General features: G+C 43.7%; 1 protein-coding gene across 2 annotated transcripts; it reads left to right on the forward strand.

The window, feature by feature from the left end:
* The first annotated feature begins 1,356 nt into the window (after positions 1 to 1,356).
* utp20 (UTP20 small subunit processome component) lies at positions 1,357 to 25,299 on the forward strand. 2 transcript variants are annotated; one of them, XM_005733076.1, is made up of 61 exons: positions 1,357 to 1,563; positions 1,745 to 1,825; positions 1,921 to 1,987; positions 2,091 to 2,223; positions 2,312 to 2,500; positions 2,764 to 2,845; positions 3,258 to 3,395; positions 3,506 to 3,661; positions 4,075 to 4,227; positions 4,338 to 4,472; positions 4,604 to 4,681; positions 4,759 to 4,937; positions 5,016 to 5,183; positions 6,035 to 6,123; positions 6,530 to 6,635; positions 6,768 to 6,918; positions 7,078 to 7,140; positions 7,220 to 7,387; positions 8,082 to 8,158; positions 8,409 to 8,488; positions 8,607 to 8,862; positions 8,952 to 9,134; positions 10,313 to 10,403; positions 10,550 to 10,635; positions 11,218 to 11,343; positions 11,880 to 12,046; positions 12,518 to 12,726; positions 12,843 to 12,986; positions 13,082 to 13,161; positions 13,259 to 13,494; positions 14,033 to 14,177; positions 14,312 to 14,399; positions 14,561 to 14,704; positions 15,957 to 16,010; positions 16,159 to 16,311; positions 16,417 to 16,572; positions 16,683 to 16,823; positions 16,905 to 17,042; positions 17,143 to 17,282; positions 17,369 to 17,451; positions 17,541 to 17,833; positions 17,926 to 18,065; positions 18,171 to 18,327; positions 18,675 to 18,773; positions 18,888 to 19,055; positions 20,156 to 20,322; positions 20,424 to 20,571; positions 20,679 to 20,795; positions 20,886 to 21,056; positions 21,134 to 21,265; positions 21,352 to 21,462; positions 21,547 to 21,696; positions 21,827 to 22,009; positions 23,047 to 23,178; positions 23,265 to 23,397; positions 23,484 to 23,665; positions 23,778 to 23,849; positions 23,950 to 24,237; positions 24,337 to 24,463; positions 24,567 to 24,712; positions 24,802 to 25,299. In XM_005733076.1, exons 1-61 carry the CDS (start codon positions 1,513 to 1,515, stop codon positions 24,955 to 24,957), a joined length of 8,436 nt encoding a protein of 2,811 aa, XP_005733133.1. In that variant the 5' UTR covers positions 1,357 to 1,512; the 3' UTR covers positions 24,958 to 25,299. The 2 variants fall into 2 exon arrangements, with proteins under 2 accessions (XP_005733133.1, XP_005733134.1); XM_005733077.1 differs by having other exon boundaries at positions 5,019 to 5,183.

Below are 25,299 nucleotides of genomic sequence, written 5' to 3' on the forward strand. Positions count from 1 at the left end.
TGAAAATAATATCTTATGTTATTGTCTATAAATATATGCTATAGTCAACACCTGGAGAATCAGAATCTTTTTTTCAGACCTATATGTAATAAATGTTAATAAAGATAAATAAATGAATATGAAATAAAAAAAAGAAAGACATTATATTCAAATGATGAGAAATATTGATCATTCCCTGTTTGAAACTCAGTAGGAGGTAACACATGCTTATTATGTCCAACCCCTATTTAGCTGATTGTATATATCTGTTTTGATTATACAGTCTAATATATACATAGACATCATCCATAAATAAATGTACTTTTTTTTTTTTTTACCACGTGTGACCTTAAAAATAATGAATGTTTGTGCTACAACCCTTGTTAACTATACTTAAGCACCCTTATTTCTATTTTGTATGACATGGTGTACTTTTGTAAATGGTAACCCAAATCTCCACATGGTAACTCAAGTATGATAAAAACCAGTGAACTACATCAGGTATGTAATGATCTCTGGGGAGTATATAAATGATTATATACATATCATACTTTATATAAATTCACTCCCAACATAGTCCTCACAAAGGGGAAAATATGTGTTTTTATATGAGGCTGTAAATAAGTTAATTTATGACTGAAGATGAACATTTTAAAATTGGGGACTGACTAACTTTTAAAGCCATCTTCAAATAGCCACTCAAGAAACTAAACTCTTTCCAAAAAAAGCGCCACTACCATGAAAAAATAATATAACTCTAACAATTTATACATTAATAATAAACCATAAAGTATGTTTTTTTCTGTTTACAGCAAGCCTCTCACTTTTGGTAAAGACTCAGATGTTATTAGTGTGAATAGTTGCTTGAGTGGCACGTTTACCAGTCTGGTCACGTCTTATTTGGATGGATGGGCAGATATGATGATGTCCTTTTAGGAAATAAAAATGTTGCATCCACCATAAATATTTTTCTCCAGTCAGTTAAACATTTAAATGAAACATAACCCATAACGCTTACAATAATGTGAAAGTTTAGTGGACACCAAACTCTGTTGTCCTTGTTAAATGTAGGTAATCGGGATATGGTCATATGATTTGGACCCAGTGGCGCTCCGTAGAACGATTTCAGGCAGGGTTAAATAAATATTGCTTTACTATTGTTTTCTTTGTGTTGAAGTCTATTCTGGCATGTCTAACAAAGTCTAAAAATCCTTATTTGTTCTTTTTTTTGTGCATTTAGAACCTAAATAACTTGAGAAGCAGAGAGACGAGAGAGCACAAACGAAACCGGAAGTAACTATGGGTTACTTCTCTCGCCTTTTAGCTTGTCTTCGGTCTAACCACGCGGAGAGAGGAAAACTTCCCATAATTCTTTGCTCAGCATGGCTGCCTCCTGTTGTCGGCGTGTGTGTAAACAGTTGTAACATTAGCTAAAAGAAAGAAAGAAAAACAAAGTGCAGTTTTCATGAGTCTTTTAAGCCGCACACAGATCTCTGGAAATCCGCTCTTTTCTTATCAAGCGACGAGGCCAAGATGAAGATCAAATCCAAGTCTTCGTATCACAAATCTGAGAACACCTTCAGGGTAAGAGCCCACAAACACTCTGCGGCGTGTTAATAGTACAGCAGCAAAGACAGAGCTGGGGAAAAGCTAGTTTGGTATGACTCTGTCACATTTAGAACAATTTGTGTACCATCTGCAGCACGTTTAAAGTCATGTGATCTGGGTTTGTTTTGTTTGTGTGTTTGTTTTTGTCTTTTTTAAGTTTCTCACATTTGCTGAAAGACTCGCCAACGTCAACATCAACGTGATCCATCGCATTGACAGAACTGGATCTTACGCTGAGGTTTGGAATGAAAATGTTCCGCTTCTTATTACGATCACCACTCTCATCCATTCATCTGTGTCTTACTGGTGAGGACTGTTTTGCTCTCTTTGCAGGAAGTAGAAACATACTTCTCTGAAGGACTGACAAAATGGAGGGACCTCAACTTGACAGAACATTTCAGTATGTATAAGGAAACATGAAGTATCCCATACTGAGGGGGAGCTTGTGTGTTAGTATTTTGTTGAAGAGATTTGCACACGAATCTAATACTTTTCCTTCACAGCCACGTTTCTGAAAGAGGTTTCCAACAAGAGCCAGTCATTCAACATGCTGGTTTTCCATCAGAAGTCCATCGTGGAATCTCTGAAAACCCACCTGGCCGTCCAAAACAGTCTGGCCTACCAACCCCTGCTAGAGTAAGAAGTATTTTATGTTATTTTTTGTAGCTGTAGGCTTGCATAGGATCATCAGGCTGCAATCTAAGCGCCTAATTTCTTCCTCTAGCCTCGTGGTGCAGCTGGCCAGAGACCTGCAGACCGACTTTTACCCCCACTTCCCAGATTTCTTCCTTCTGATCACCTCACTGCTGGACACAAAGGACACAGAGCTCCTGGAGTGGAGTTTCACCTGCCTCTCCTACCTCTACAAGTACCTGTGGAGGCTTATGGTGAAGGACATGACCAATATCTACAGGTGAGGCATAACATAAAGTCAGAGGGGCGAGTGATTTTTATTTTTTAATGAAATTTGAGATAATCAGGAATCTATTTTTAAGACTTAAAACGACCCAAGGAGCTAGTTTTGGGAAGCAAAGTGGGTGAAAATGGGTGTATGCTTTGTAATTTGACCCTAGAAGTGCTCTGGTTTTCCTTCTGCATCCTTCGCAGGTTACTTGTGTTACTAGAGATCAGATGCACATATGATGGTTAAATGTGAAACCTCTTTCCACCCCACAGTTTGTATAGCAGCCTGCTGGCACACAAGAAGGAGCACATCCGCATGTTTGCAGCAGAAAGCTTCTCCTTTTTGATGCGAAAGGTTGGTGATTTGGGTTCATGTCTCCACTTCTTGTTACTTTTGATTTACTTGTCATCTGCTGCGATACATTTCCATTGAACATTATTATTTCCAATGTCTATTATTATAGACGGTTGTTGTACAGCGCTTTTCTCCTGTCCACTCAGCACTTATTTCTACCTCTAAGTGCACCTTTATCTAACACTCACACACATTCACACGCCGATGTACTTGTTGGGAGGGACTTGGGTTAGCATCTTTCCCAAGGATAGGTTGGCATGCAGACTGGAGCAGCCAGGGATCGAGCTGCCAAACTTCTGATTACCGATGACCTGCGCTAACTCCTGAGCTTGTAGCAGTTTCTTTCCTTCTACTGTATTTCTTTATTTGTCGTCGTTTTCCCCGATGAACTGGTGTATCACTTTGTCTGCAGGTTCCAGATCTCGATGCTCTGCTCACCCACGTGCTCTCCGACCTAGAGGAGCACCCTGAGAAGGTGGAGGGAACGGGCCAGCTGCTGTTTGAGATGTGCAAAGGAGTGCGAAACATGTTCCACTCCTGTGCTGCTAATGTGAGTTAACAGAGTGACTGCGCGGGATGGACGTCACTTAGGTTGAATTAAGCACTTTTAGGTGTTGTTTATATAACCTGATGTGTTAAGCAACCTTTTTATCTTTCCAGGCTTTCTCTGTGGCATTGCGTAAGCTTGGCCCAACAATGAGCTGTGGGGTCTCTCTCCCGTGGACCTCTGTTAGGGACGCTCTGGATCACATGGCCCAGGCAGCAGCCGATCACGTGGACAGAGAACACATGCTGGTTTTGTGGGAGTCCCTCCAGGTAAGGCTGGACTCTATTTGGTGTCTTTTCTGCACCTTTTTGGGCGATCGTGGCTTAAGAGTTGGGAGTTCGCCTTGTAATCGGAAGGTTGTCGGTTCGAGCCCCGGCTTGGACAGTCTCGGTCGTTGTGTCCTTGGGCAAGACACTTCACCCGTTGCCTCCTGGTGGTGGTCAGAGGGCCCGGTGGCGCCAGTGTCCGGCAGCCTCGCCTCTGTCAGTGCGCCCCAGGGTGGCTGTGGCTACAATGTAGCTGCCATCACCAGTGTGTGAATGTGTGTGTGAATGGGTGGATGACTGGATATGTAAAGCGCTTTGGGGTCCTTAGGGACTAGTAAAGCGCTATATAAATACAGGCCATTTACCATTTTCACTCCTTGCCACGTGATTTGATGGCGCCGTGTCCTCTTCTTAAGGCCAGCATGTCGGAGGTGCTGGATATTATGGAGGCAAAGGGGAAAGACGCAGACCCGGCAACAGAGCAGCTGGAGAGCCTTCTGTTCATTCTGCACACCCTGGCATCCCACAAGGGTGGAGCCAAGATTACCAAACCGGAGTCTGTCTGCCAGGTGAGAGGAGAATCTATGAGATTGAATTATATATAGAAATGCGAGAAATTCCATGGATTATGTGCGGGCATATGAAGGTGGCGTCTCATGGTACGATCTCGTCCTCGCAGACGGTGTTGAGGCTGATTCAGAGCTCGTCTCTGTCAGCTTCCTGCTCCCGTCTTCTTCTCCAGATCACATCCTCTCTGCTCCTCGGGGAGAACGTCAGCCTGCCAAACTCACTCATCCAAGAGACTGTGCAAAAGGTTTGTGCATGTAAAGATGTTTTTTTGCATCTGGTGTCACGGTGTGCGTAAGGACTGCATTATAAACACGACCAGAAAGAGAAAGTTGCCCGTTGCTTACGTGCAGACTCTCTGGAAATCTTCTTTATTAGATATTTCGGAGCACTGTGGGGCACGATCTGATTCTGGAGTTCACCAAAGAGATGTTCACCATGAAACAGTTTGAGCAGGTGAGTTCACTTTTTATTTTCCTCTGTTTCTTTTAAATCTCGCGGACTAACTGGCTTCCTCCTCTGCTGTCCTCCAGCTCTTCCTCCCCACCCTGCTGCGCTTCACCACAGGGCTGTTCAACCAGGGTGATGCCCTCTCTCGCCACAGCAGCCTGGATGTTCTGGTCAGTCTGATCCTCGCTAAAGCTCCGCCCCCCACAGATGGCTCCATGGCCTTTGAAACCTACCCACTGCTTTTCACCGGTCAGACAACAGGGTGAGATTCTACGGTGAAATGTTGTTTTCTACTGTTGTCGTGTCATTTTCCGCGAGGTAAATCTGTTTTCTCCTCCAGCAGAGTGTTTAGCAGGAAGGAGGAAATTCAGCGGAGCCATGCGGAGTCAGAGCAACTAGCTGTGCCTGAGCTGGTGCTGTCAATGATCAAAATTCCCGATGAGCAGGACCAACCCGTCAGTAACCTCTCGCTGCCGTGGGCTGCACTTGTACTGCTGCCTCATCTCAGGTAACTCCTCCCTGCAGTCAGACTCCTTTTGGTCACGTGTGCAACAGCATTGGTCAAAATGAGGAGGTGGTCAGGAGAGAGCTACAACAGTGAGTGTCTACAGGCATTTGTAAAGCGTCTTAGAGGCTCTGTCATGGTTTGGGGCTTTTGTCAGCCAGTGCTGTTGGGATCTTGTCAAAATTGATAGAAATATGAACACAGAAGCACATCAGTCATGGATTGGCCTCCCCTGGAGCTCGAAGCTCAACGTTGTTTAAGTCATCTTAACCGAGAACAAAACAAAAGGCAGCCAACATCCAGAGAAGATGCCTGGAGAGGATTAGTTTTGGTCCTGCATTGTAGTTTCATACATTCCTTATTCTCCTGTCTGTTCAATGCGTAAAACTGGCTTTTGTGCTGGGAGCCTGTAGTTTGGACAAAGGTTGCTGTGACCTAACTTTACTAGTTGTGGCTCAAAGTTGCTGCTGCCAGGGAGCAGAAGTGAGGCATTCAGGAGCCAGGGATCCATCACTTCCTCTGGATTTTCATGGCAAACTCAACCCGAGTGCTTAAAATAAAAACCGACCACACCTCAGAGGCAACCCGGAGCAGCGGTCCCCACCTTTTTTGCGCCACGGACCAGTTTATGTCCGTCAGTATTTTCACGAACCGGCCTTTAAGGTGTCGCAGATAAATATAACAAAATAAAACCAGTACCAAAAAAAAGAAGATTTAGTCGGCGTTGGGGGCCCCTGACCCAGAGAGTTGGGGAAAGTTTCAGTTTTTTCTTTGTCAGCTTACAGTGTATTCATACACAGGCAAAAAAAGAGAGAAACATGTTAAATGTTAATATTTACACTCTTTTGCTTCAGGCCTCTGGCTCCAGCCGCTGTCGTACCTGATGTGACAGCTTTCCTAAACCGCCTCCTGTGTGAGATCGAGGCAGAGAAACTAGGGAAAGGTTTGTGATTATTTGTGTGGTTGGTTTTTTATTAACACAAATGTTTTCATTTGGTTGCAGTTTCATACGGCTCAGTGGGGTAATTAACAAGTACATCCAAAGCAAATAAAATAAGAACTGGAATTAATCATTTACCAACAAGTTAGAATGACTGGTTGTGATTTTAGTTATTTTTTAAAAGTCTGAGTTAACCTTAAACTTCATGTCTGGGATTTCTACAACCCTAAATTTGGGCACCAAAACAAAAACAGATTAAATGAAGAGGAAAATTAAAATACTTTATATATTTAATCCCCCAAAATTTAATGAGGTTTTCCCCAAAACTGGTGAGGGGTGAAAAAGTAAACAATGATTTTTCTTTAAATTGCAAATTGAGTGACTCCTTTCTTTCCTGTCCTCTCTCCAGCTGCTCTGTTCGTAGCCAGGCAAGCCCTGAGCTGCCTCCTGTCTCTGGACAGCTCTGCCCAGCTTCTCTCACTGGTCACGGTGGAAAAAGTCAACTCGATCCTACAGTAAGCTCTGCGTGTGCGACCTAAAAACACATTTAGCACCCTTTCTCTGTTGCCGAATGATTTTCCATCTATTGCATCAGATTCAAAACACCTTTCAACAACCTGTAACCGCTGTCGTCGTGATTATCACAGGAAATTTCCCACAGACCTGTCAGCTCTGCTGCTAGCAGACTTGTACTACACCCGTCTGTCACTCAGTGGGGTTTCAGAGCACCTATCCCACAATGCCTTGCTTGAACTCTACCAGATGCTGTACTGCAACCTCTCGTCCAACATTTCTAAGGTTTGTGCCAGATCACAGGACATTTCAGAATAGTTTAAAGACCAAATTTTCCCCCCTTAAAGTTAAGATATCTCACAACCTGAAGGCGCTGGTGGTTTGGGTGTTGGTGAAAACAGACATATTTAAACACAGTTTTGTTCTTTTTTTTAAAAAATTCAGATTCGTCTGCTGACTCTGAGGCTCTTCTCTCAGTTCGATGCAGAGCTCCCTCCACAGACTGAGGTACAACACCCGCAGATTCTCATTAAACACATTTAAAGTTTGGAGTTATTGGAAATGTTGTTCGACTGTCTTCGTCCAGGGTGAGGATAATGTGGAGGTGCAGTCGGTGTTCGCAGTGTGTCTGCAGGCGCAGTTGGTGCCGGCTTCAGTGCACGACTACAGAGAGAAGCTGCTTCACCTCCGGAAGCTGAGACACGACCTGGTGCCGCGCAGCCTGCCCCGCGGACCTCCTGGCACCATCCAGCAGGTATAGAGAAGAGCAGGGATGAAAGCATGACAGGATGATTAATGATGCGTGTTCTTTATCATGTGATAAGTTTTTTTTTTATTGTTGCAGAGAGTATAAATACAGTATGTTGGCATATATAATAATGTTACGGTGGCCCTGAGAGGCCAAACGGGCCGCAACTTAAGAAACACCAGCAATAAGATAAACGCTGCAAAAGCACAAAAACACAACGGAAATAGGAAAAAACAGTTTTCCAAAAGCACAAGGGAAGTGTTTCTGGGGAGACAATAACCCTGACGGACCAGTTGTAGAGGATTCATCAGTTTTATGAGCAAAGTAAAGATGAGAGGCAAGTGTGTTAGCCTAACTATTAGCCTAAAAATCCATCATCAGCATTATGTGAATGATGTGATTAAAACACACTTACCTAGCATGTTTTGGTTCCTGCAACTGGTCCGTCAGGTTATTGTCTCCCCAGAAACACTTCCCTTGTGCTTTTGGAAAACAGTTTTTTCTATTTCTGTTTTCTTTTTTCCTGTTCCCGTTGTGTTTTGTGTGCTTTTGCAGCGTTTATCTTATTGCTGGTGTTTTCTTAAGTTGCAGTCCGTTTGGCCTCTCAGAGCCACCGTATAATGTAGTTACAGAGAAGTTATACGAGTCCCGTTTATTTTTAGATGCTTGGGTGGATAACCTTCCTCTTGTTTGACTTCAGGTTCCTCTGCGGTACCTCATTGCAATGCTGTTTGTGAACTTCAGGCCACTGTGGGACCCAGTCATTGAACTTATTGTGTGAGTGTAAAATAATCACGCTTGTTTATACTTCAAAAACCATGTACGTTCCATCATCTATGCTCCAGTCTTGTTACTTGGGCCTTTCTAAATGAGTATGCTGCTATCGAATGCTGGGGATTTGCTCTAAGCTGGCCTTTCTGTCAAATTACAGACATTTGTCTGCATTTCCTTTAAAACTAAATTGACACTTTGAGGTATCCTTGGAAAACATTTGGCGTAAATGGGTTTCTGTCTTTCCTCGTTGCAGGAGCCATGCCAGAGGCATGGACAACAAGGACTTCTGGATGGTGTACCATGAACATCTGGAGATGGTGGCCGGGCTGGCAGGTAAGGCTGTTTGGTACTTGTGTCACAGCATGTAATTATAATGGCATTTATTTACCTATGAATCCCTTGAACTGCCAAAAACACGTTAAAAGGGAATTCTGCTTTCTGCATGTAACAGAGAAGGAATTGGAAGAAGAAGAAGAAGATGATGATGAAGAAAAGCCCAGTGTTCAGAGCGAGCCAGGCTGTGATGTCATTGAAAGCGGGGATGTGGGGACTCTTTTCCTAGAGCAGCTGAAATTGGCCTCCGACCCCAGTGAAAGGACAGACTTCACTAACTTCCGCAGTTTACTGTGGCGCGCTATGGCCCAGTTTACCGACAGAGTGGAGCCACGCAGCCGGGAACTGACCCCGCTGCTGCTCAGGTTTATCAGGTCAGTGTCAGCTGATTGACCATTTTCCTTAAATTCCATCAGAAGAATATGTTCTGTTATCTGATCTTAAACTCGGCGCTTGTTTGCAGGAATGAGTTTTATCTCACAGACCTGCTGGTGGCGCCCACTCAGGACCTGAGGAAGAGAAGCGATGCTGCCCTGGAGGATAAATCGGGGATGACTGAGCACATGGAAGAAGGGGAAGAGGAGGAGGAGGCAGAGGAAGGAAGCAAACAGCTGAGGAAGTCACTTCCAAGAAGAGCAACGGCCAAGTAAGAAATATTTGTAATACTGCTGTCCTCAAAGCGATGACGTTGTTTTCAGGGTTATGATTTGCAAGCTGTTTTTGATTTTACCATAATTTTTTTCCCCACGTTATTGCTCTGATGTCAAAGTAATAGCTGCTTTATTATTTGTAGTTACTAGTGTCATGTCTGGTTTCCATTTTCACTTTAGACTTCATGTAAAGTGTGTTTAAGGTATTTAACTGCACAGCATTCAATTTATTTGTTGGATAATTGTCTAAAAATATCTCCCAAAAAGCCACCTAAGTTCCTTGTTATTAGAGACCACTCTCCTAAATTTCACCTTGATGTGGTTTAAAAGAGCAAGTTATAAAAATACATTTCTCTCCAGGTTTTATGGGGTTAAAAGTGACCAAGAGACCAAAAATGTGTTTGCACCAAACCTTTATCAGATGTTATTTCTGCTTTGACGTTTGGCATTTTACCATGGAAGTCTATGTGGATCGTGTCTCTTTTGGATTAGCCTCAAGTGGCCAATCAGGGAACTGCAGCTTTTGCCACAATTTCTTTTTTTTCTTTTTTCTTTTTTTTTAGCTCTATGGGTTACCAGTTCAATTTAATTCAGCTTTATTTTTATAATTCCAAATCACAAAAACAGTGGCCATCTGGGGCTTTAGACTCTACAATAATAGAGAGAAAACCCCAGCAATCAGACTTCCCCCCCTATGAACAAGTACTAGGCGACAGTGGGAAGGAAAAACTCGCTTTTAACAGGAAAGAGCCTCCAGCAGACTCAGGGAGGGGCGGCCATGTGTTGCAAGCACTTGGGCGTGGGGGTAGTTTTTACCCAGTGTGCAGAATTAAATAAAGACTTCATAGAATAGAATAGAATTCAACTTTATTGTCATTGCACATGCACAGGTACAGGGCAACGAAATGCAGTTTGCATCCATCCAGAAGTTCTTTAGTGATATAGATATATTACAATATATATTAGCAATAATATAGATATGTGAGTATATTACAGAAATGGGTCTATTATGGTATGTTATAATGTACACGGTATGAAGTATGTTCATCAACTTATATGTACCAGAAAACCTTCATTTTTTAAATAAAACTTTGATATAACTGTAATATAATTCTAGTGTATTGTACAGTAAGTAGAAGAACATAATGAACTGAATTTGTCTTTTGTTTCTCAGACAGCTCATCGCTCATCTGAAAGTATTTGCCAAGTTCACCAACCCTCGAGCTCTCTATCTGGAAAGCAGCCTCCGTGAGCTCTATAATCAGGTAGTGCCCAAGTCTGTAGCATGCAGCGTCACACACCCTGTCCTTAAAACATACGAGTTGTTCCCTTACTCGAGTCATTTTTGAGGCAGTTGCTATTTTCTTGCAGTTGTATCACAGATTTCTTGTCTTATCTATCTGTTGTTCAGCTGCTCACCCATCAGGATCAGCAGATTCAGCAAGTGGCCCTGGAGTGTGTCATCACATACAAGGACCCCAACATAGTTCCGTACAAGTAAGGAAACTACCTTAATCACCTCAGGAGACGGAGAGGACGTGATTACAGTGCAATTTCTCTTTGGCAGCAGCTCTCTCTCCCTCTGTCTCTTCTTCAGTGGTTTTATTGTTAAGGCTCTTATCATCAGCCCTCTGTGGTTACAGATGTAGGAATGCTGAGTTCCACCTCCGTGCTGTTTCTGTTTGACATTATGTTCTCTGCTGTCTGTTATCAAGATATCCATTTACCACACATTCAGCCAAGCCGCAGACAGACGGTCTGATCCAGGGGCCGTTAGCATTACAGACACGTGTGTGTGTGTGTGTGTGTGTGTGTGTGTGTGTGTGTGTGTGTGTGTGTGTGTGTGTGTGTGTGTGTGTGTGTGTTTGGTGCTTTGTTCAGGATCAGCCTGACACACTGAGCTGCTTTCAGAGTCTTAATTACATTATTTTGTAGATGGAATTCTTATTCTTTCATACGACACATGTATTGTTTGTGCTTATGAAACTTATTACAATATGGAGAAGATATTTTAGCAAAGGTTCTGCAACACCTTTACAGAGTGATTAGACCTGCGTGTGTGTGTTTGCATTTTTTCAGGGAGAATCTTGAGAGGCTGCTGGATGACAAACACTTCAAAGAGGAAATCGTCCATTTCAACATCTCTGAGGAGACCGGAGTGGTTGATGCTTCCCACAGAGGCAAACTTATACCGCTGCTCATGAGGTACTGTACAAGTTCCACTGTAAAGGTAGAGGCAGCATAAGCATGCATGAGCAATATCATCATTTTAATTTACCACACAACAACAACAAAGAGAAGGTGTTTTGCCCAAAACTTCTGACTCTTTCACAGTATTTTTACTTGGTTATTAAATAAGGTTACATATTGCGTTTTTAGTTCATAGATGAACTCTGGTGTCGAGAAAAAGAGGATGTTGCTTTTGTTCACATTCTGGCTGTTGGTCTGATACCCTCCAGTTACTGAACATTGCTTCTGTGTTTTGCTTTTTTAATAGTGCGTCTGATAGCAATTACAGGGAACAAGCTTCTTGTTCTGCATTACATCCGTCCAGTGTTTTACATAAATCAGTATGATCACAGCTTCATGCTGTGGATTTGTGGAGAAGTAGTAAAACATTTTTACTACCTTTAACTTTCATTTCTAAATTTATTTTGGCTTTAAGGGGAAAATTTCTTTCAGATAATCCCGGATTTTATCGTAAGTTTGTACAGCTCAGTGTTGTGTTGTGTACGACGCAGGATCCTGTTTGGTCGTCTGCGCTCCAAAGCAGGCAGCAAGTTTCAGGGGAAGGCGAGCGCTACCTACCGGTCCTCCATCATTCTACGCTTCCTGGCAGGATGTCAGGCTGAGGAGCTGGAGATGTTCATTGACCTGCTTTTTGAGTCAGTGAGCCATCACTGCCAAGGTAGGATACGAAAACGTCACAAGTAATTTATAAAAACAGACAGAGTGTCAACAGGTAGCAATTAATCCGAGTCAGTTTGTGGTAAAATGTGCATCTTGTCTGCAACGCATCGCTTTGTAGTGAGGGACTTGATTCAACTGGTGCATTCCTACATAAAAGGAAGGTTGCAGAGTGCCTGCATCTATTTACAGTTTATATATACATTTTCTATGTTTGTAGAACGGCAACAGATGTTTGGCTTTTAAGGCTTTATTAGAAACAGATGCCATGTAGTTTTGTTGAGAGCCCGAAGTAATATTGGACAACATTGTTGCACGCTATCAGATAATCCAAGCGAGATCATCTAGCAAAGTGCTTCCACAGACTATTTGGGTACAACAGGCACTCGCAGAGAGCTGCTATCTAATGCAAATGTTTATAAAAAAAACAAACCAATATTTCATTCATCGTTTCCTCCTCCTGTGTCCTCAGGTTCATGTCTGGCTGCAGTTCAGAGGGCGGTAGCAGAGACCGACCTGGGTGCTGTCCTGCCGCTGGGCCGTCTCCACAGCCTGCTGAACACTATAAATGTGGTGATCCAGAAACTGGGCCACCTCATCCACGTCTACCTGCCCAAAGTCCTGCAGATCCTAGTGTGTGTCACAGCGTCCGTGTCCACCATTTTGGACCAGAGAGAACAGGTAATCAGAATTATTCTTTCAGGGTAGAAGTTGTTTAATAGTCCTAACACTTTTTAACAGTCCTTATTACTTTCTGTAAAACATAAATATAAAGAAGTTCGTATCTGCTTCCTCAGCTGCGAGCAGGCTGCATCAATCCTCTGAAGAACCTGAGGAGACTCGGGATCCTGAGGATCCTGGACTTCTTCAATTGCTTCGACACCTACAGCTTCAGGCCGGATGAGATTGATGCTGTGTTTGAGGCAGCGGTCTGGCCTCAGGTACACGTTGGAGAAAGATTTTTGTATTCTTACTGAGTATTTCTTTACTTTGTCCCGGCTTTCTGATGAGTTTAAATTTGTTTTTTTATATGCAGGTGCGCCGTCTCCCAACAGAGAGCACCTACTCCCCCACCCCTCTGCTGAAACTTATCCATGTGTGGTCCAAAGATGCCAGGTCAGCATCCTTCACAAATGTTTCTGAGTGTCGGCTGAAAGCTTCATCCAGGCTTAGTAAAGCGTGCTCAAAGATATATATTTTTTTACCGTCTCAGGTACTTCCCCCTCCTTGCCAAGCAGAAGCCGGACCACCCAGAGTGCGACATCCTTCTAAATGTCTTCGCCCTCCTCTCAGCTAAGAAATTATCTCCAGCAACCATCGCAGTAGTAATGGACATAGCCGAGTATTTGGCAACAGCTGCAGACTTTGTTGCCTCAGAAACTGAGACGGAGCTCAGTGTCAACGGCTGTGTGTTTCCACAGCCTGCAGAGGGAGCTCTCATCACAGCAGGTTAGCAGATCGTGACAGGAATTTGATGGCGTTATTTTTGTGCCTCTATTCAGAGCGCATGTAAAAAAAGTTTGCAAGCACAAACGTTGCATTTTGAGGAGAAAATTATTTTGCGTGAAGAAAAGTTTAATTTGAGCAAACAAAATTAATTTCCGCGTGCAAGAAATGCATTTCAGTGTTTGCTATTATCCATATACACACATATACACACACAATAACAGCCCCTCTCGCTCAGTTGTTGCCACAAAACTAACCAATCACAGACTGGGATGCAAAAATTCTGATTGGCTGTTACAGTCTCCGATAAGCTCGCTAGCTACTGCATTCCGGAAAGACGGTCCAAAATGTAGCTAAGTCCATTTTTTGGTTAATATGTTTAATTATTTTATTTTAAAGTATTCTAATTTTTTAATAGGATCATTAGTTTTAATCTAGTTTAAACCCAAACACTCCACTGGACTTAGCTACATTCTAGGATGTAGAATAGGATTCATTTCCCTCTGATCACCGTTAAACGTGCACATGTTGTATCCTCCAGATTCACTTACTCAAGGCTCCAGATTGCTGCTGCCTCACATTCCCACGCTGCTGCGCTACTTCAGCGGAATTGTACGCAACACAGACAGACTCAAGAAGAAGAAGTTCAGGGCACAGGTGGCCAAAGAGCTCAACATCCTGTCCAAGTGAGTTGAATGTCAAGTGACTCATTTTGGGTTGAGATAAAGGTTATGATTATGATTGTGGTTGTGGTTATCGTTATACACGCGGTTGACTCTTCCCTAGCTAACAGTAGGATGTGTCACTCTCTCGCTGCCAGGGTCAGCCGATTCGTGAGCAGCAAGGAGCAGAGCTCGATGCTTATCAGCCTGCTGCTTCCTTACCTCCAGAAAGGCAACAAATCACAAGTAAGACTTACAACTGAGTTTGTTGAACCTTGAAATTACAGTCATTTAACAATCTGTAGTAATGAATGAATGAATTTATAAAAACTTTTACATAAAAGGCAGACTTTTGCAGCGTATGGTGTGTGCTCGAGAAGTTCCGCTCAAGATAAACTTTGTTTCAGGAGACAGAAATCGACCTCCTGGCCACCATACAGAACCTGCTGAGACAGTGTGACAAGCCCTCCGCCTTCCTCCGGCCGCTCAGCAAACTCTTCTCCATCATTCACAACAAGCTGCCAAGGCAGGCCCTCACCAACGTCTTCCAGGTACAGCAGAGAACTAATGCAGCGTTACACTGTCTGGAACTTATAATATAGGCATGGTGAGATCAACCATCAGCGTGTGGACAGATGCAAAGCAGGCCAGAGCACTTAATCTCACCATTTTCTCCACCACAGTCCTGCTGTTAGCCACTGTGTTGAAATGTGTTTGGCTTTGGGTTATTTTTATTTATTTATTTTTATTCATATCGGGGGGAGGTGGATGACTGTATTTGAAGTTACCAGCTAAGAGTAAATGATACTCAGCAAAAATAAAATAAAAATTCGACTACTTTTCCAGTTCACTGCACACCTAGCTAGCTAGCTGCTATAGCGGCCATGTGTTGGCTCCCGCCTGTCGTTCTGTCATTCAAAGCAGCCACGCCCCTATTTAGGCCTAATTTTAAGCCTTAGTTGAAAGAGGTGCATTATGTAAAAATTCAACACCCTGTCGGCTGTTATGAACTGAGAATTTTGTACCAGACATGTGAGTTGGTGAATTTATCATGAGAGTCTATGGGGATTGACTGGTTTTTTAGAGTCAGCCTCAAGTGGTCATTCAAGGAACTGCAGGTCTTTAAATTTCTTCTTGTTTTCACTTAGCTACACCGCACTGAATATCCTTTATGCTAGCTAAACTGTTCTGTGACAGTGCATCAAGCCACATAAAATAAAAAGAGAGATGTGTTCACTCCTGTACAACATTAGCTGTGGGAATTATTGTATGTCGTTACACTGGGTGTCCAAAAGTAGTATAAAACAATGGTGTGAAACATAAGGCCTGGGGGCCAGAAGTGGCCTGGCACTGGAAAATGTGAAGGGGGAAATCAATTTTGAACTTTGAACTGTATTTTCACAAGTTTTGCAGATTTTTTACTGATACAGAACTTTCCCATAACCATTCATACTACACTAATGTAATCCAGTAATAGATTTCTGTCATTTTAAATGTTTACTGCTTACAGTTTAAGCCGGTATTCCTTCATTGTGTAGAAAGTACTGTTGAAACTGCACTTCTTTGTCTAATAATAAAATATCTCAGGGATCAAATTTGTAGTTAAGCTTTTGTATACTGACAGAAAGTGGAGTTTGACCAGTCTGGTGGGCTGTATGTGGCCTGCGACGGCCAGTGTAAATGAAGAAAAATAACCAAAATAGCAAATAACCAATGTTCTTATAAAAAACCGTTAAAAGAAAGTTGTTATTAGTTTTTGTAGCCCTGTTAATTGACTCCTCCTGTGCGCTGCTCTGTTCTCAGACTCTGTCGGATCTGGACCCTTCACTCACATACATCACTGACTTGGCAACAAAGGTGAGATGACTGTGATGAGGAACATTAGAGAGGAAATAATGTCCAACTTTTCTACAGGTCTGAACTGTAACCTCTGCCGTCACGTTCAGTCTGGGTCACGATACAAAGAGCAGCAGCTAACGGGCTTTTCCTGTGCTCACCTTTGCAGCTGAACGCGTTTGACAGTCGACACTTGGATGAGATCCATTTTGACGTGCGTCTGACGGCGTTCCAAGACGCCACCAGACGAGTTAAAGGCATGCAGACTCTGGACCTGGACTACATCAGCACTGTCATGCACAATTGTTTCCACACCTATGAGGTAAATAAATATTCACTGTTACACTTTATAAGTTGTTTACCTTCAGGATAAACATTTCATTGGCTGATGTTTTGCTTCTATTCTCATCTCGCTCCCCCGATGCAGATCGGGGACATGTCACTGGGAGACAACGCCACCTTGTGTCTGTCTGCAGTGATCGCCCAGCTGGCAGCGGTCGGGCCCGGAGAACAGATCTACAGGGACGTGGTGCAACACATCATCCTGGACGCTGTGCACAAGGGCCTACGCAGCAAAACGGAGGTAACAGCTGTAACTATGGTTACCGCTTTCTTGTTTCTGTCAAATGACACAGATGCTGTGAAGCCACTAAACTCACTTGCTCACTCTGTTGTGCTTTTTTATCTTTCAAGAGCGTACAGCATGAGTATACAACCATACTGGCCTGCCTGGTGAAGACCTTTCCTTCCAAGAAAGAGTTTAGAGACCTGGTGCAGCTCGCCAACTACAGCGACCCCGAGTCTGACTTCTTTGAGCATATGAAGCACATCCAGGTAAAAGAGGGAACACAAAAGCTCACACTTCTGCCTTCTCCTCCTCCTTTATCCCACTGATCACCTTTTCTCTCTGTTCAGATCCACCGTCGGGGTCGTGCCCTGAGGAAGCTCGCCAAACAGCTGACCGAGGGTACGGTGCTGTTGACACCTCGTTCCCTCCAGAACTACATCATGCCGTACGCCATGACGGCCCTGCTGGACGAAAAGATGCTGAAGGTTACTTGATTGTGGTTTCATTTTAAAAGTTAAGGACGTATTTTTTTCCTTTTTCTTTGTGTCTAAAATCTTTCCTCTTTCTCCTCCTTCCATACTGCAGCATGAGAACATGATATCAGCATCGGTGGAGGTGGTGGGCGCGGTATGTCGCAGGCTCACCTGGTCCAAATACCTCTACTACCTCAAGCAGTTCGTCCACATCCTGCAGACAGCGCAGGCTGAACAGAAACTGGCTGTCAGGTAAGGTTGCATATATTTGTAATCTGAGTATATCTTTTTTGTCTTTTCTTTTTACACTACCTGTTGTTCTGCTTTACTTGCTCCAGTTTGCTGGTCACAGTCTTGGAGGCTTTCCATTTTGACCACCAGACCCTCAGCAGAGAAATGGAAGCCGCCAAAGCCAGAGAGGGTAAGCGGCTCTGGGGGGTGACGTGAATTTTGTTGACTAGCTACATGAATAAATGAAGTAAAGAAATATAAATGTGTGTCTTTGGGAAGCTGGGAGTGTGGAAATCAACGCAGACGACGAGAACGTAGCTGCGGATGACGAATCTGACGCGAGCGACGATGAGGAAGCGATGGAAGTCGATGGTAATGCTTCCACTGATGTCACCATGGAAATGGAGGAAGCTCCTGCCACTAAAGTCAAGGCGCAGGCAGCTCCTAAATTATCCACGGCAGTGAGTGGACTGCCGCAGAGCGCGGAGGAGTTGGAGTCTCTGATTGGTTTGATCCATCAGACTGTTAATGAGAGCGTCCTGCCCCGTCTCCACAAGTGTCTCAATGCAAAGGTACGACGCACACGAACGTGTGGATGTGTTGGTAGTTTTTCTAAAAACCTTCAGGAGCAGAGTGATGGTGATAATGTGTGGGTTTCCTCCAGGTGAAGCGTGACGAGGAGCACAAGGCAGTGAAGTCAAAGGATGTGAAAGACGAGGAGGTGGTGCGGATACCAATCGCCTTCGCCATGGTCAAACTAATGCAGACGCTGCCTCCGCACGTCATGGAGGCCAACCTCCCCGGGTACGCAGCCGTGTGTCCATAAGCACAAAAAAGATCATCTGCTGTGTATTTCAAAGCTTAGACAGTAATATGACATCCGATTGATTATTTCTGCTTCTGTTACAGGATTCTGATCAAGATTTGTGTTCTGCTGAGGAACCGTTTCCAGGAGATCCGTGACGTGGCAAGGGGAACTCTGGTGAAGATAATCGAGACTTTAGGCTGCAGATACCTGCAGTACCTGCTCAAAGAGATGCAAGGCGTTCTGGTCAAGGGATACCAGGTAGGAACACACACGCAACAATGCAGTCCTGCAAACATCAATAAATGCTTCAGGTCACCTTAGCTTTAATATAGCGCACGCATCATGCAGCAGTATGTGCTTAAAAGAGTACCTCAAGTAGAAGTATGCCAACATAAGTACAAGTAAGTAAAACGTGATAAAAGAGCGTGACAGTTATGTTTTTATGTGCATGCTCAGACTTGTATGAGTACATGTAATTGAGCTAACCCTAGACAGGAAATATAATCTAATGTTACAGTTGATGTCATAACAGTAGAAACCTTTGTTGACATGAGGCAAACCTGATCAGCCTAATATTTGTCTGTTTTTGTCCCTCCTCCATCCAGCTCCACGTGTTAACATTCACAGTGTACCAGCTGCTCTCAGCTCTCACTCCAACCCTAAAGAGTGGAGACCTGGACCCCTGCATGAACATGCTCATTGATGTAAGCTTGACGTCTTTCAGGAACATTTTTTCTTTTTACTTTTTTGTGTTTATATTAATCTCTGTCCCCCTATTACACTCTCCTCCTCTCTGTTATTGTTGCTCCACTGACCAGATCTTCAATAACGAGCTGTTTGGGACGGTCGCCGAGGAGAAGGAAGTGAAGGGTATCGTTTCCAAGCTGATGGAGGCCCGCCACAGTAAGAGCATGGACTCGTACGAGCTACTGGCACAATTCTGCAGCAAGGAGAGCATCACCAAGCTCATACTGCCCCTGAAGGAGGTGAGGAGGGGTTTGAACTTAGAAACAGAAGATAATTGGTAATCAGTCACAGTGGCGGATAATATTTCCAAGTGGCCAACAAGATTTTTTTGTTTGTTTTTTGTCAGTTTTAAGATTACCTTTGACAGGATGAAGATGCATCTAAATGTGCCAAATAATGAATTATTGACTGATTGTCAGGTTATCAAATATAAAATGTAAAAAAATATTTTAAAAATCAATAATTATAAAAAAGCAAAAAATAAAGATGGTTACATTCGGTTACATTTTTTTTAAAAACTTTCCAGCAAACTTATTGACATGAAATATTTGGCAAACAGGCGCTACTGATCACATAAATCATGTTTCTTGCCTTTACTAAGACTTTGATTAATGTACAAACACATGGTTACCTGCCTAGCTAAATACCCTTTGTGAAGGCCTCTAATAATGACTTTTTTTACAATTAGTTTTCTGTTATAACTTATCTGCACTCCAGTAATGTTTTCGGGATGAAATCACCTGAGCTCCTTTTCTTCTTTTTAACTTATAGCTTTTAAAATCTCTAAAATCTATTATTAAGTAACAAAGTAATTAAGTAACAACTTTAAACACAAAAACATATAAACAATAATCATAGCTAGTACTTAAATGGAGTTTACAAAAAATTGCAAAGCATTTCTTAACATCAGTGAAGTAACAGCCCTACTGTGTGGCTGGTTTAGCTTCATTAAAAATGCTATCTAACATACTTGAATTGTCAGCTAGTTAGCTACCTAGGTAGTTAGCTAACTAGCTGCTGGATTGAATTAAATATAACGATATATTTAATACACATCCGTTTTATATAACTCTTGTACATAAATAAATTTTGTTAGCTGTTTTAGCTAGCTAGCTAGCTAGCGTCTTTAACATTACTTAATAGTATTTCTTTCTTAATTTTTAAGTCCATGTTTCCTTTCGTTAGCAACAACATTTTTAACTAAATTGTTAATTATTAACAACAAAATTCATACGTCGAACAAAATGCCGTTGTCGATACAAATTTTGGTGAAATTTGGTGACGGGTATATTACGCACGTATATAACTTTTATTCTAACGTTTATTTTTCTCAAACCAGATCTTGGAGGCTACATCGAGTTTGAAGGTGTGTAATCGGGTGGCTGCAATACTGCGGCGACTGGTCTCAGGTCTGCTTGTCAACAGCGGCATGACTTCGCAAGACATCCTTCTGCTGAGCCATGGCCTTGTCAGCCAGAGCCTGCCACTTCTAACAAAAAGAGACCGGTACACACACACACACGCACACAGACAGTCTAATATCACAGTGCAATAAATTATTTCTAATATTTTGTCCAATTTTCTGCCTATGTCATGTTTGCTTGTAGGGACAAAGCATCAGCTAAGCCTCCCCCAGATCCCAGACTACCCCCTCCCAGCTGTCTGCTCCTGCCTCCCACTCCAAAGAGAGGAGGTCAGAAAGCTCCTGTCAGCAGCCGCACCAACATGCACATCCTGGTGGATGCCGGCCTCAAGGTGCGCTTTCTCCAACAATACGAATGATCTCTGTAACATGGCACCCTGTACTTTTATCTCAAGAAGGAATAAATGTGTGTTAATGTGTGCACGTGTCTAATGCTCAGCTGCTCCACCTGAGTTTGAAGAAATCCAAAGTGACATCATCCGATCCCTCAGTCCTGGAAATGCTGGATCCTTTTGTGCACTTGTTGCTCACCTGCCTCGACTCCATGCATGTCAAGGTACCAACACTTACCTGGGCATCTTTTTATTTTCTTTATCATGGATTGCTTAAATAAACCTCCATCAACCTCTGCTTGTGTCCCTCTCAGGTGATCACAGAGGCTCTGATAGCGTTCACTTGGCTGTTAAAGTTCCCTCTGCCAGCAGTGGAGCAGAACGCTGGGCAGCTGACCAAGCAGCTCTTTGTCCTGCTGAAGGATTACTCCAAGGCTGGAGCCGCCCGCGGGGAGAACTACCACCTGGTCCAGAACTGCTTCAAGGTATAAAATGCATCGTACTCTTTAAAGTGAGGTTTAAAGATGATCGAGAATGAGGTAACATGTTTTCTTTTTCCTAGGCCATGACAGTTCTGGTGAAGAATGTCAAAACCAACAACATCTCTGAGACGCAGCTGCAGGTGCTTCTGGGATACGCCGAGGAGGACATCTACGACCAGTCTCGCCAGGCTACTGCCTTCGGTCTGCTCAAGGTAAACCAGTGGAGCTGTAGTCAGAAACATTTCTAATGTAATGTGCGGTGTGCTTACACGTGTGTGTGTGTGTGTGTACACTCCAGGCAATTCTGTCCAGGAAGCTCGTTGTTCCCGAGATGGAGGAGGTGATGAAAAAAGTGGCCAAGTTGTCGGTTACTGGCAGCAACGCTATGATCAGAATCCACTGTCGACAGGTACAAACTCCTTTTCTGCTTTCACACCGACTCATTGGCAGACTCTCAGGTGCAGCTTCTAAATGATGTTTTTATGTGGTGCAGATCTATCTGAAGTACCTGCTGGACTACCCGCTGGGGAAGAAGCTGAAACTACACCTGGAGTTTGTGGTGGCACAGCTGCGCTATGAGCAAGACACGGGCAGGGAGTCAGTGCTGGAGATGCTGGCATACATCTTCCAGACTTTCCCTCAGGTGTGTAAAAATATACAAAATAATAGAAACGGCATACTCGGCAGGATAATGAAATCCAGCCGCACTGCACATTCACAACATCGGTCCTGTTGTCAAACATTGCTTCTTCTTTTCTTTCCCTCCCATTCAGAAAATTCTCTTGGGGCACAGCGCTCTGTTCTTTGCCCCGCTTGCTCTTGTTGTGGTCAACGATGACTCGGCGCGGTGCAAGAAGATGGCAGCCATGGCCATCAAGACTCTGCTCACACAGTTGGACTCGAACAACCAGAACACGCTGTTCTCCATTGTCAGCACTTGGCTGAATGCAGAAAAGGTACATACAAAAACGCTTTACTGGTTTGGAACTCATTTGCTCTTCATGCGTGCTTTATTTCTTGGTGGAATAGTTTCCAGTTCTTAGCTGAGAGGAGTGGCCCTCGCTGCGGTCTTCAGTTCCTGTAACCGATCTGCTTCATTGTTAGACGTGTGCGTTCAGAAATGCTCTTTTGCATTTTGGTTGTGTTTTTATGAGTGACTGTTTCCTTCCCATCTGTTCAAAGCACTCTGGCCGTTCTCCTGAAACAGGATGTTTTATGTTTATCGGATTATTCTCTGTAAACCCTGTTGGTGGTTGTGTGACCAGCAGCTTCCGAAATACTCAAACCATCCCTTCTCGCACCAATAACCACGCCACGTTACTTAAATCATCTTTCCTCCCCATTCTCATGCTCAGTTTTGTATTGTTGTCTTGACCATGACTACATCCCCAAATATGTGGAGTTGCTGCCATGTGATTGGCTGATTAGATATTTGAATTAATGAGAAGTTGAGCCGGTGTACCTAAAGTGGCCCGTGATTGTATAGATTTTTGCAGGGGAACAGTTTTACAGTTTGCTTGTTTTTTAGTTAAAGTGAACCGTTATAATAGATAATTTTTAACGTTTTGTTTATATTTTATAGTGTAGTAATGTCAAAATTAGTGCAGTCAGCGTTATTAACGCGGCTAATCTCCGCTAGCGAGTTAACGCGGATTGCCCCATTTAGCCCTCACATGCGGTGATCCGCGTTAACTCGCTAGCTCATGAATGCGGTTATGGCGTTAACGTCCTATTAACGAGATTAACGCTAACAGCGCTGGTTGATGTAATTTGTTTAATTGTGCATGTAGTGGCTACATTTGGAAATAGTGACATTAAATTAATAAGTTGCATGAAAGATTACATTTCTTCAACAGAAAAGCAAACTTGATGCACTTATGTCTTGTGTCAATTATTTATTTATTCAACATTTGGCAGTTTTGGCCCTCCATATATTAAAGGTCCTATTACAAAATCTGTCCTTGTATAAACTGAGAAATGTTCTCCTTCCCAGGTCAGCCTGCGGCGTCTCGGGGCGCAGATATGCGGCCTGTTCGTGGAGGTGGAGGAGGAGAAATTTGCCCGTCGACTGGAGGACCTGCTGCCGCTGCTGGAGAAGGAGATCGACCCCGACAACTATGAAGATGTGAGTCATCACACAGGGAGGAGCAGAAGTGCGATTGAAGGCAGTGAGTTCAGAATAAATGATTAATTTGTAAGCTTCTCTTTCAGATCGAAGAGGAGCAGGAGGAGAAAGGAGCTGACAGGCTGCTCTTCAGTTATCTGACTCTCCTCACTAAGCTGAGCAAACACTGTGGATTCCTGGAGCTCAGCAAGCCTAGTGACACACTCCGGAACATCTGGGGTAAAGAGCGCACATGCATCACCTCGCCGTTACTGACAAATGCATTCTGCACATGCTCATTAAAACATGTCTTTGCCTTATTTTAGGTCACATCGAAGCCCACCTGCGGTACCCTCACTGCTGGGTGTGGCTAACGGCCTCACAGCTTTTCGGCCAGCTGTTTGCAGCTCACCGGGCAGAGCAGCTGGTCACCGTTTGGAGAGGCGAAGGAGATGCTTCATCAGAGTTGGCAGCCACCGACTTTATCACCTGCAACCTGGATAAGAAGGTAGAGCCAAGATGCTTGTTTTTGTTTTTTTTCCCTCTTGCAGCAGACTTCATTTCTGCATCTTATATTTTAAATGAAATCTTCTTCTTTCCCTTTGTTTTCTGAAATCTAGATGAGAGAGTTGGCGCTGTCTTTTTGCTATCAGCTGCAGTCCAAGTACCTGGACACGGCGTCAGGAGAGCAGGTGCGCAAACCCCACCGAGCCACACACCTGCCTTCCTGCACCTCATACATCAGCTCATACAGGTGTTTGGCTAACAGAGGCGCTTCTGCTTCACCCACAGGTGATCAAGAACTTGCTGTTCGTCGGCAAGGTGATCTACCTCATTTCCCCCGAGTCCCAAATCATAACTCCTCAGGAAGAAGAGAAAGAGGGAGAGGATGAGCAAATGGAGAATGGTGATGAGGGAGATGAAGAAGAGGAGGAGAGAGAGGAAGAGGGAAAAGAGGAGGAGGAGGAGGAGGAAGAAGATGACAAAGAAGACAGGCCTCCTTCCCTGCTGTGGCTGATGAAGAAGCTGTCTCTGATGGCAAAGAGAGAAGCTGCATATGCTCCCAAAGTTCCCCTCAAGGTAAACTTAAAAAAAACAAGACAAGTGTTTTTAAACCCAGTGATGATTTGAAGTGCCCGTAATGTGACACTGTTTGTCCTTCACTGTGATTTCTCTCAGAGAACGTGCGTGTTTAAGTTCCTGGGAGCAATGGCCATGGACTTGGGGAAAGAACGGCTCGCCCCGTATTTGACCACAATAATCACGCCACTGTACAGAGAGCTGGACAGCACATACGCAGACCAGGGTAACTGCTCTGAACCAGTGTTGTCAAGAATAAAAAAAAACATCCTGACAAAAAGTGTTAGATTCACTGAATGACCCCTGTTGTCTCCTAATCTCTGATCCAGATCCCACACTGAAGAACCTTGCTCAGGAGCTCATCGAGCTGATGAAGAAACAGGTGGGCCTGGAGAGATTCTCCCTGGCCTTCTCTGCCGTCCAGAAGGAATTCTCACAGAGACGAGCGGCACGCAAACAACACAGAGCCATGCAGGTATGATGGACATCGCAATGAGACACACACGAGAAACAGCTTTAATTTGCCATCGAACGTCCTCACAATTTCTCCTCCGGTCTCTGCAGGCGGTCGCAAACCCAGACATCGCTGCAAAGAAGAAGCTGAAGAAGCACAAGAACAAAATCGAAGCCAAAAAGAGGAAGATCGAGTTCCTCCGGCCTGGATATAAAGCCAAGAAGCAGCGAAGCCACGCGCTCAAAGACCTGGCCATGGTGAAGTGAGCCGAGGACGCTAGGAGGGGATGAAAGCTAGGCCAGCTGATGCAGAACAGACTCAAAAGGAAGCATGGATAAGAGTATACCCAGAATCCCGTGGGCTTCCGATTCAACTTAACACAAAAGACCAAACAGAAGCTTGACTGTGTGTACAGAGCAAGGACGCTGTGGAAAAACCCAGAATTAACGTCTGTTACACGTCACGGCGCAGCACTCATTCATATGAATTGAAAAGCTGGAATCTATTTTATATCTTCTTGCTGTGAACAGGCTACAGTTTTGCCCCAACTTCTATCCCGTGCAGTTAAATGTACATGTATTTGTAATTAAAAAAGATCCATCTGTTTA

Source organism: Pundamilia nyererei, unplaced genomic scaffold (assembly GCF_000239375.1).
Source record: "Pundamilia nyererei isolate P.nyererei 1_Seehausen unplaced genomic scaffold, PunNye1.0 scaffold00050, whole genome shotgun sequence".
Taxonomy (NCBI): Eukaryota; Metazoa; Chordata; class Actinopteri; order Cichliformes; family Cichlidae; genus Pundamilia; species Pundamilia nyererei.

Coding starts and splice junctions, on each gene's coding strand:
- utp20 (XM_005733076.1), top strand. CDS start 1,513: ATGAAGATCAAATCCAAGTCTTCGTATCACAAATCTGAGAACACCTTC. Junction 12,987..13,081: donor AGGCAGCGGTCTGGCCTCAG/GTACACGTTGGA, acceptor TTTTATATGCAG/GTGCGCCGTCTCCCAACAGA. Junction 21,463..21,546: donor TCAGAATCCACTGTCGACAG/GTACAAACTCCT, acceptor TATGTGGTGCAG/ATCTATCTGAAGTACCTGCT.